The sequence below is a fragment of the Melanostigma gelatinosum genome, assembly GCF_949748355.1.
Source record: "Melanostigma gelatinosum genome assembly, chromosome: 5".
Lineage (NCBI taxonomy): Eukaryota > Metazoa > Chordata > Actinopteri > Perciformes > Zoarcidae > Melanostigma > Melanostigma gelatinosum.
This window is the reverse complement of record NC_136638.1, coordinates 2404259-2415910: the sequence shown is the minus strand read 5'-3', so window position 1 is coordinate 2415910 and position 11652 is coordinate 2404259. Positions and strand designations below refer to the sequence as shown.

The window sequence follows — 11652 nt, the reverse complement described above, 5'->3', positions numbered from 1 at the left end:
GAGGATGAAGAGGAGCAGGAGGATGAGAAGGAGCAGGAGGATGAGGAGGAGCAGGAGGATGAGGAGGAGCAGGAGGATGAGAAGGAGCAGGAGGATGAGGAGGAGCAGGAGGATGAGGAGGAGCAGGAGGATGAGGAGCAGGAGGATGAGAAGGAGCAGGAGGATGAGGAGGAGCAGGAGGATGAGGAGGAGCAGGAGGATGAGGAGGAGCAGGAGGATGAGGAGAAGGAGGATGAGGAGCAGGAGGATGAGGAGGAGCAGGAGGATGAGGAGGAGCAGGAGGATGAGGAGGAGCAGGAGGATGAGGAGGAGCAGGAGGATGAAGAGGAGCAGGAGGATGAGGAGGAGCAGGAGGATGAGGAGGAGCAGGAGGATGAGGAGGAGCAGGAGGATGAAGAGGAGCAGGAGGATGAGAAGGAGCAGGAGGATGAGGAGGAGCAGGAGGATGAAGAGGAGCAGGAGGATGAGAAGGAGCAGGAGGATGAGGAGGAGCAGGAGGATGAGGAGGAGCAGGAGGATGAAGAGGAGCAGGAGGATGAGAAGGAGCAGGAGGATGAGGAGCAGGAGGAGGATGAGAAGGAGCAGGAGGATGAGGAGCAGGAGGATGAGGAGGAGCAGGAGGATGAGAAGGAGCAGGAGGATGAGGAGGAGCAGGAGGATGAAGAGGAGCAGGATGAGAAGGAGGATGAGGAGCAGGAGGATGAGGAGCAGGAGGATGAGGAGCAGGAGGATGAGAAGGAGCAGGAGGATGAGGAGGAGCAGGAGGATGAGGAGGAGCAGGAGGATGAGGAGGAGCAGGAGGATGAGGAGCAGGAGGATGAGAAGGAGCAGGAGGATGAGGAGGAGCAGGAGGATGAGGAGGAGCAGGAGGATGAAGAGGAGCAGGATGAGAAGGAGGATGAGGAGCAGGAGGATGAGAAGGAGCAGGAGGATGAGGAGCAGGAGGATGAGAAGGAGCAGGAGGATGAGGAGGAGCAGGAGTGTGTTTGGGCTGCGGGGTCAGCAGCTGAACCACAATGCTATCGTGTACCATGAGAGGAACCTCGTTAGTGAAGAAAGGAAACAGGGAGTCCAGCACTTTGATGTGTAGTGTGTGTGTGAGTGTGTGCAGACATTCACAGGCTAGAGGCTGATGACAGTGATAGTAGAGAGGACGGGCGGTGTTTTTGCTGCTGTGGAGGTAGTTGTAGAGGAGCCTATTGGACGACAACACTGGGATGACTGACAGCTCCCTGAGCCTAGAGAGGGATGGGAAATGATTGGCCTATAGGACTGCAGGTTTCTTCCAGATGGGTAAATCCAGCTCAGCTCAGGTTACAATGAGCCCGACACATGTTGAGAGCGGTCTTATTCCACGCGCCCCTGTGCCATAGTCACTGTGTGGTCCCAGCCCTGTTCACCCACGCTTCATAGAAGGGACTGAATGCTCAGAGCCAAACGTATGCAGGTGAAACCTATTATACAACTGCAAGCAGCCATTGACTCGATTCCAACTCTCTCATCACCTTTTTATTATGACTATTATCATGGCCGTCACTGGCCACAATACATCGTAGCACCAGGAGTGAGAGTGGCTCAGGGATGTGACTCAAACCTTTTGAACAAATACTCAAGTAGCCATGAACTTGACAGAAATGTCAATTCATGGTAATGTGTGTAACTAAAGAAATACTGAAACCAAAAAACAAAGTGTCGTCCCTGCTTGGTGTGTCTAACACTGGTGTGGATGAGTTGTCTCCTTCTCTCTGCTGGACGCTCAGCCAGCTGCTCCTCATGACCGTACACCAGCATTTCATTTCAGAGTGAAAACAGACAGCGCTGTCTGCTGGCTACAGGAAGTCAGCCAACAGCTTAGCTGTGAAACTCACAGGGATGGACTGTAGCCCTCATGTCCACAGACGCAGCCGGTCACGTCCTCTAGCAGTGCGGCGTAGCGCGGCGACCTCGTCTGCACTGCTCTGGAGGTAAGGGCCTTGGTTTCATCTTTCTTTCTGCTTCTGTCTTATCTCGAGGTCCTGCTGTGATGTTGCCACATAGCGCTGAGGTTCATGCTGTCGGGCAGCAGCAGGGCGATGGCTCCTCACAGCTCCTCCATCAATGAGTCGTTACATCTAGCTGGTCTTCTCTGGACACCTGAGGTCTCACCTGAGCTCTAAGGGAACTACATGAAGGCGATGGCTGCTCCATTCCTCCTCAGGTGCACGTGTGTCAGCTCACTGGCGATACTCATGAATCAATAAATCATGAAGATGATGACATCTCCACCCTTGGTCCATGTCAGTTTGTGCTCGTCTGTTTCCTGCATAGCATACGTGGCTAACGTCTCGACAGATGAGAACACAGTGTGCTGGTCAGCACAACCCTACTGAACGAAGAACAAGCAACCGAACGCAAGAAGTTCTGATGAATAAGGACCAAAGCAACGAGATGATCAAATCCAGCGCTGTCTCATGTCAGCAGTGATCTTCTACAAGTATGAAAGTCAGAGCTGAAAGTTAAACTCCAACAATGGCCTCCATCACCACCCTGCTATTCATCACCAGCATCCATCAATCTCAGCTCAGGCTATTAAAGGAATGTTTGGTATTGTGACGGCCATAGTGGACATGTTATGTCAACACCTCACATCTGAACACGGCTGTGAAGTGACTCAACAAACGAGAAAAGTAGTTCTTCTATATGTACATAAAGACAATAAGAAAATGCAGCATGTCATTAAATATTAATTTCATGTCAACTGTCAATAAATATCGGCATTTATACACTGTATATATAAACTCACTTATAATGTGTTAGGCATGTGTACACTGTCACCTCTCTGAGTTCTTGAATATTTCTTTCAAATAGAATGAGTTCTCTGTGGTGCGACTCCCCCGCGGATCAATAGTCTGGTCTGCAGCGTGTTGAGCTGCAGGGCCGTCGTACAGCCATGACAGAGGCATGAGCTGCATCCCGTGGACATGAGGGGTAACGTTGAGAAGAGAGACAAGTGGAGGAAGATCTGCCCCATGAAGGAGTCCAATCACAAGTCTCATCCCTGGAGCGGTCCACATGTCTGACAGCAGCCGGTCTAAGCTGCCACTACAGTGCTCACTTCAAATGGGCATCATGGCATCCAGCAGACACAAGAACTGCTCAGCTTCATTCTACAGAGCGTTCCAGTGAACACAGCCCTGGTTACAGGTCACTCATTGGACCGTCTAACTCCCTCACTTTCTTGATGCACTTTGGACAGATGGTCATTTCTTGTGGCACTGCACCTTACAAGGTGTCTGCCGGTGGTGAATTTAGAGAAGAGCTAACAGATACAAGTGAGTAGGAGCTGGATCAGTGCCAATGTGTGTACCATCAGTAACAGCAGTCAGCAGAGCAGCGTCTCTTCAGGGTGTAGTACCACCAGACACCCCTAGAGGGAGATGCGCTGATCTGGAGCAGCTGGAATGAGAGTGGAAATAACATGACCTGAGATTACAGATTATACAAACATAACCCACACACACACACAGGCGCACCCACACACGCACACTAGAACCCACGTGATAGTGAAACAACACAACAGCAGCGTGTGAACTAGAGGCTGTAGAATGACATGGTCAGAGTCTGCCCAGTGGCCTGGTGTGTGTGTGTGTGTGTGTGTGTGTGTGTGTGCGACAGAGAGCAGTTTCCTGTGGTCTAAATGTCTCTCTCTGTTGGTGTGTGTGTGTTAATAGCTATAGTTCCACAGTGGGCCTGTGGCAGCTCCACTGATGTCAGTCTAAAGATGGAACAGTCCTTGGGGGTGGGACTTTTATTTTCTGGACCCTCTCCATAGGCTCCACCCAGTTCTTACAGTAGTTCCGCCCCTAGACGCTGGTGATTGACGCAAGGCAAGCGCTGGGCTTCTGGAGTTTCTCCGGTTGGGTGCCGGCAGGTTCTGGGATGGCACGGAAGGAGAAGGGGGTGGCGGTGCCGGTGGTGATGCCGAGGTGGCCGGGGCTCAGCGCCAGGTTCTGCCGACGGTTGCTCTCCACTATGGAAGAGGTGTTCGACGCTAGGCTCTCCCTTGTTCTGCAGAGAGACAGTGACACACAATGAGAAGTGATAGAAGCACAACAGCACATGAAGTGCTTGAAGCTCCCGCTGCTGTTGAGACAAACGAGAGGAAACAGACAGCAGGACCACACACGAGTATCAACACTACTCTCTGTGCACAGCCACACATCACGTGTGTCTGCCTTTCTGCTTCTTCCGTTCAGCTTGTGCTTCCTGCTTGTTCTTCCCTAAAGCTGTTCTTTATTCATATACATGCTCAATAACATTACTGACTGACTCACTTTGAATGTTAAATATGAGTCAGTCTGCTGCTGCCCCACGCTAAACTCTTACAACAGCTACTCTCACACTTTAATGCCTTTGTTCAGCATCTGTCATGTGAAAATGTCAGATTTCCAAACAACACAGGAGTGTGACCTGGTCACACCTCTTCCACAGAGCGTCTCTTCTGTGGCAGCAGTAGTGGAGTTGTACCAGCGTCTGCTTCAAACACACATCCAGGATCAGAGCTGAGAGCATGGGGGGCACGTTCTTTATTCTAGATGTGGTGGGGGCTCTCTGAACACTGCTGCTGTATTAGAAAAACACGAGACATGTCTACTGCCCTCTTCACATTCTAGTGGCTTTTGTATTGGTATCAGCCACAACAATCAAAGATGCACCAATATGGAATTTCAGGGCCAACAACAAAAACTACTTGTTCATTTTTTACCACTATGTCAGCAGCTGCAGAGCCAGAATATATTATTTACTATATGGTTTGTTAAATAAAATGGTCGGCTTGGGTTCATATAGCTGGTTCCATTTGTGATCCAGAATCACTTATCAGACCTGTCAAATTGTACTTTTTGAGACCAGAATGAGTTTCCCCCACGCAATGAGCCCTTCACAAGATGAATGAAGCAGAGTTAACCTGCAGCATCCAAAGAGCGCCAGTGTGATGAGGAGCAGTGCTTCTACTCCATGCTCTTTGGATTTAATCAGGAATTCTGAGTCAGTAAATGAATCCTATCAAATGCTAACTTAAGACACAGGTGTGACAGCTTCTTCTGATGACTCATCCAGAGACTGTACACACTTCTATACACGTCAGCCTGTGGATCGTTGTATACATATATGCTGAATAACTGCTGATAATACTTGTTTCACAATATCACAAAGGAGGACATGATTTGTTCTCTCCTCTCTGGTGTGCCAGTGAGGCTACAAAACAATCAGCTTGCCTCTGAAGAGAAATGAGTGGAAAGGTTTTGCTCTTCAACAATGCAGGCCATCGCATCAGATAAATGGAACATGAGAGTTGTAAATACATGTTCTCACCGTGGTGAGTTGAATCCACTGTCAACAGTGACGGAGCTGGAGTCCATACTGTCAAGTCGAGCAGAGTGGGCTGACTGCTGGTTCTGACTGGGCTCTGGAAGGTTCTCTTTAGCACCAGGGAAGGTGAGGGTTCTTTCAAACCTCCTCTGTAGATCCCTCTCCTTCTCTCGCTCCAATAGCCACTGCATGGTCCCTGCTCCACCTCCACCCATCCCGACAACACCTCCTCCAGCCTTTTCGTCCTCTCCTCGACTTTTGTTCCCCCCCTCCTCCAATTCATCGTCGTCTGAGACGTTGTAGTAGTCAAAGGAGGCCTCTGCAGCACTGGTAGTGGGTTCAATGCCCTGTTGGGGAATGGACGTTGTGGCCACCAGAGGTTTGGGAGCATCAAAGGCCTCCTGGGAATCAAGTGCATCGCAGGACGAGGACAGAGGAGAGGAGGTGAGGGCTGGGGTTTTTCTCAGGGAGCTGTAGCCTGGCAAAGGGAGGCTGGGAGGAGGTTTAAAGAGTGTGTCTTTACTAAAGATCTCCTTACGTTTCTCCTGACCAGAGGAGGCACTGTGGGGAGGTCTTCCATTAGGAAGGGGGGGGTCAGGGATAGACAGGGGTATTGGAGGCAGGCTGCCACCCTTAGGTCCCACCTTTGACAAGTCCTCCTTACTTTCTAGAGGATGGGGTGTCTGTCTGTCCATTTGCCTGTCGGCGCTGCCTAGTTTTAGTCCCTCATGGCTACTTTTGCCTAGAGTTCCCAGTGGGTTAGCTGCTGTGAGAGCAGCCTCAGAGGAGCCAGCGCATTGAAAGTAATCATCAGGAGGGACGGCGATGGGTAGTGGTTTGGGTGAGTATGCCGGCAGGCTGTCCCTGCTCTTACTCTTCTCTAAACTCCTGCCGCTATCCAACCCCAGAGAATCCAGAGGCAGTTTAGCTGAAGGAGGGGTGGCACGAGAGTAGTGAGAAGAGCTCTGATTGGCTCGCAGGGTGCCATCGTCAGTATAGTAACGGCTCCGGTCGTCGTAATAATCAGGTGGTCCAATAATCCCAGCTCCAAGCGGTCCTTTGGAATTGTCCATGGACCTGGAGCGTTCCTTTGCCTTGTCGCTGCGCTCGTTCCTGGACTTCCTCTCCTGGGTGTGGGAGTGTGAGCGGTGGACTTTGGAGTGGTGGGCTGATGGGCCATGGCTTGGCTCGGGGAAAGGCATTTCTGTGCGCCGCTTGGCAAGCTCTCCGGACACATCCCACTCGGGCGTGACAGGCAGGTGGGAAGAGTCGAGGATATTGGGGTTGCTATGTGCCAGGTGAAGACGGGCCCGTTGCCGATCCATGGCCAGGGCGTGTTCCCTCGGTGACCGAGCCAGTGAGGACGAGTAGGCTCTGTAGTCCCTGTCGGCCAGCTCCAGGTGGGAAGCATCGGCGGGCTCGCCGCGGGGCGCTCTCGTCTTGCTATGTGAGCGGCTTAGTTTGGTCTGAGACTGCTTCCTGTGTCTGCCCCCGCTTCTCCTACTCCTGGAGCTCTGATTGGCTGATGACGCTTTGCTCCTCTGCGCACGCTCTTCTTCGAGGCGCTTCATGACCGCTGTGTGCCGGGCAAGGTTCTCCACAGTGAGGTCAGGGTTGATTCGGCGGATGATCTCCATCTCTACATTGCGTGGCAGCTGGCTGGGTGCCTCCTCGTCACGGAGCGGCCACTCCTCTGGGGGGAACTGTGCGGAGAAGGTGGCCAGCTGCTTGGTCTTGTCCTTCTTAAAGCTCAGACGGAACAGTTTCAAACCAAATTTCCGACTTCCTGTACCACTTCCTCCACCTGCCTGTTTCTCTACCTCTCCAGTTCCCCCCCCTCCTCCCCCACTTCGGTGTTTAGTGAGCGTGTCCGTCTTGAAGGGGAACCCAAGGGTGCTGCGACTCTTTTCGGTGTTGCCTGCTGCTGCTTGCTGAGGAGGTGTTTGTGGGGAGTGCGGGGACGAGTACGCCTCCCGGTGGTCTTTGGGAGATCGACGCTGCAGGGTGGTGTGGTGGCTAGGGGGGTCGTCTCCACGGTAACTGTTGTTGTAAAAAGAATCCCCACCTCCTCCACTGTGGTTTTGGCTGGACTTTGGGTGTGTTCGATCGCGCACGGCTCCAGAGGTGGACGGGGTTATGGTGCCAGAGAGAGGGGAGGTGCACTGCGTCTGCTGATGCTGCTGTTGGTTCTGATGCTGCTGCTGCTGCTGGTGTCGGTCAGCAGAACGTTCGTCTAAGTGGTACCACTTGGAGCTGGTTCGGATTAGGCTCGGAGTGATGAAGTAAGTCTGAGGGGTTACAATAAAATATCCGTCTGGTGTTGGGTAGATCTTCCGCTCACGGACCAGCATGCTCAGCGTGTGGTGCAGAACCTCCTCTGTTGGTGTGGGAACACCTGAACAAAATCAGAGACAAGAAGTAGTTCGAGCAGATCATTTCACACAGGTCCACATTACATTCTCTTTTTATTCGGTTTAATTCCAAGGAATCACACTGTTTATGAAAAACAGTAACAGCAATGTACAAAACTGTAAAAACAGTAATGAAACAATTCTTCATCTTGCCAACATTAAGGGCCCCTACAGGTCCTTTGAACTGAATGTCTTTTTAAAAACAATTTGTAGAATAAAAGGGTAGAAACAAGTATTCCACACTTTTTGGTGTGGTTTTGGTGTTTCATTTACTGTAGACAGCGAACTAAAAAAAGAATCTGATAAAATGCAGGTGTAATATTATCCTCATAAATATATATACACTGCAGTCGCAGTTTGTAAAAACATTAAAATCAACCCTTGTCAGAAAGGCTTGATTTTGGCAACCATTTTGAAAAATTGGCAAACAATTCATGGTTGTTGGTTAGCAACAGTGGATACCACAATTCAACATATAAAAAACGGGGACAAACACAAAAATGTTTATCCCAACGTGACACCGCTGCTGTAACGTGACCCCGCTGCTGTAACGTGACCCCGCTGCTGTAACGTGACCCCGATGCTGTAACGTGACCCCGCTGCTGTAACGTGACCCCGCTGCTGTAACGTGACACCGCTGCTGTAACGTGACCCCGCTGCTGTAACGTGACCCCGATGCTGTAACGTGACCCCGATGCTGTAACGTGACCCCGATGCTGTAACGTGACCCCGCTGCTGTAACGTGACCCCGCTGCTGTAACGTGACCCCGATGCTGTAACGTGACCCCGATGCTGTAACGTGACCCCGCTGCTGTAACGTGACCCCGATGCTGTAACGTGACCCCGATGCTGTAACGTGACCCCGCTGCTGTAACGTGACCCCGCTGCTGTAACGTGACCCCGCTGCTGTAAAGTGACCCCGCTGCTGTAACGTGACCCCGCTGCTGTAACGTGACCCCGCTGCTGTAACGTGACCCCGCTGCTGTAACGTGACCCCGCTGCTGTAACGTGACACCGCTGCTGTAACGTGACCCCGCTGCTGTAACGTGACCCCGCTGCTGTAACGTGACCCCGCTGCTGTAACGTGACCCCGATGCTGTAACGTGACCCCGATGCTGTAACGTGACCCCGCTGCTGTAACGTGACCCCGCTGCTGTAACGTGACACCGCTGCTGTAACGTGACCCCGCTGCTGTAACGTGACCCCGATGCTGTAACGTGACCCCGCTGCTGTAACGTGACGCCGCTGCTGTAACGTGACCCCGCTGCTGTAACGTGACACCGCTGCTGTAACGTGACCCCGCTGCTGTAACGTGACCCCGCTGCTGTAACGTGACCCCGATGCTGTAACGTGACCCCGATGCTGTAACGTGACCCCGCTGCTGTAACGTGACCCCGATGCTGTAACGTGACCCCGATGCTGTAACGTGACCCCGCTGCTGTAACGTGACCCCGCTGCTGTAACGTGACACCGCTGCTGTAACGTGACCCCGATGCTGTAACGTGACCCCGATGCTGTAACGTGACCCCGCTGCTGTAACGTGACCCCGATGCTGTAACGTGACCCCGATGCTGTAACGTGACCCCGATGCTGTAACGTGACCCCGCTGCTGTAACGTGACCCCGCTGCTGTAACGTGACCCCGATGCTGTAACGTGACACCGCTGCTGTAACGTGACCCCGCTGCTGTAACGTGACACCGCTGCTGTAACGTGACCCCGCTGCTGTAACGTGACCCCGCTGCTGTAACGTGACCCTGATGCTGTAACGTGACCCCGATGCTGTAACGTGACCCCGCTGCTGTAACGTGACCCCGCTGCTGTAACGTGACCCCGCTGCTGTAACGTGACCCCGCTGCTGTATGTGTGTTGGTGTGTTTCCTTGTGTGCACTTTGAGGTGGACAGAAAATGATCCTGAAAAGCATGAACATCATTCACATTTTCACTATCAAGCTGACATTTAAGATCAGCATACAGGTGATCAGGTGACTAAAAATGGCAGACATTTTTTATTTCAGCAACCACAAGCTAATGCCTGGTTTCCACGATTACAACAACTTTTAACAGTTAGTGTTGAGCCCTGCAAATACAGTGATGAATACATATTAAAAGAAGCCAGATGAAAGATAACTGGTTGAAAGGTTGATTAGAGCTGCATCCCTCCACATACATTGATTATGTAAAGGCCTCATCATGCTTTAAGCATCGTGTTTCTAACTTTCTGGAACAAACAATCAGACAACGCGGCCCATTTTATGCAGTGATTGGCCAGCTGTGTGGAGGTATGAAAGTATGCAGGATTGTAAATTCTCCCCTTTCATTCTCCACACCTCTGTCACTTTTAACACCGACAACAACATGAATGCCTTTGAGGAGAGACGCTGTGAATATGTGAATGTCAACATCTCAAGTTTTGTCAGCGATGTTTCTTTTCAACTCACCTTATCTATGTCTATGAGAAACACCTAATGATGCTAGTTATACTAGTTCTACCACACTAAACGTGTATACCAGTCTCCATGTCAACACACACATTTTAATTCCATGTGCATTCAAACTAACTCTAACCCTTAATCACCTGTCATGTGAAAATCTCAAACGTTCAGTTATAGAAATGAGCATTTGCTTTGGTTTTACGTATAAATGATAAAGCTGACACGGTCTGCTGTTAGCCATTGAATGGCTTTGAGTGTTCTCCAGTGGAGAACAATTTAAAGAACTGTAGTTATGTGCTTCAGTTATTCCTTCATGTAAGAATCCTTTTCGTATGGGGCGACAGTAGCTCAGTCTGGGAGGACTTGGCTGTGGAAAAGGAGGAGGTTCAAGTGTGGAGTGGGAGCTGGAGAGGTGCCGGTTCACCTACTGGGCACTGCCAAGGTTCCCTAGAGCAAGGCACCAAACCCCTAACTGCTCCATCCCCCTAACATCCAGCTGAATGTCCATGGGTCCTGTGTGTCAATATGACAGAGATGGACAGAAGCCATCCTAGTGATGATGTCATTCAGAGTGAAGAGAAGAATACACCTAACACTGGACTTGTGGGGTTTGGAGAGGAGTTGGGGGCACTTCTTCACAAATGATTGCACTTGTGCTTTTTCTGTGTCTGGAAGGTCTCTTCTATCCATTCACATTATATTGATGTACACACTTCCTTCCTTCAGATTCCAATAGACCAGTTAAGCACAAAACCGATGTTACTGCGTTTCCTTTGACTGCTGTGTGCGTCCGTCCACTGAACTGTAAGAAACACACGCACAAATACAAGCTTCAACTATTCCTTCCACTTGTTCTGCAATAACGTTTCCTTAACTGGAACATCAGGACTATTTGTGATTTGACCAGTCACTTCAGTGAGCAGATCCACAGTCAGCCGTCCTCTTTCTGTCACAGTGTACGTCTTCACTTCACAAATGCCTTCTGTATCCTCTCTACTTCTTCTCTTCCCTCCATTAACCTCTCTCTCTCGCTCTCTCAGTCAGTCTCAAGGTATTACTGCCAGTTACATCATAGCAGCTTTTCAGCCCAGCCAGAATGATGCAACTCCATGCAGACAGACAGACAGACAGACACACACACACACACACACACTTTCCCCTCCATCTTGTTGATAAGAAGGCCAGACGCGAGACAGAAGCATTCTGTGTCTGAAAGCTGCTGTTCTGGATTCAGGACGGAGTAATCCCGACATCAACACGCTCACACAATGTAATACAAATCCAAATGTGCCGTATCCCATTGCATCAGGGGAGAACTTGTCTTCTACTAAATGGTAATGGTAAATGGACTTGTATATCTCTTTCTAGTCTTTCCGACCACTCAAGGTGCTTTCACACTACTTGTCATCATTCACCCATTCACACACTGATGGCAGGGGCGATCTCGTGTGACGTCAC

The 11652-nt window shown here is 50.7% G+C and overlaps 1 protein-coding gene across 1 annotated transcript in view; it reads right to left on the bottom strand.

The window, feature by feature from the left end:
- Positions 1 to 863: 863 nt before the first annotated feature.
- Positions 864 to 11652, bottom strand: part of LOC306777393 (storkhead-box protein 2-like) — an 80388-nt gene continuing 69599 nt past the window's right edge. Inside the window, exons 3-5 of the mRNA XM_079268480.1 lie at positions 5353 to 7744; positions 3830 to 4047; positions 864 to 3435 (exon numbers count right to left, since the gene is read on the bottom strand). Coding sequence (XP_079124606.1) covers positions 3843 to 4047; positions 5353 to 7744 — 2597 coding nt within the window. The 3' untranslated portion in view covers positions 864 to 3435; positions 3830 to 3842. The remainder of the gene's footprint in view (positions 3436 to 3829; positions 4048 to 5352; positions 7745 to 11652) is intronic.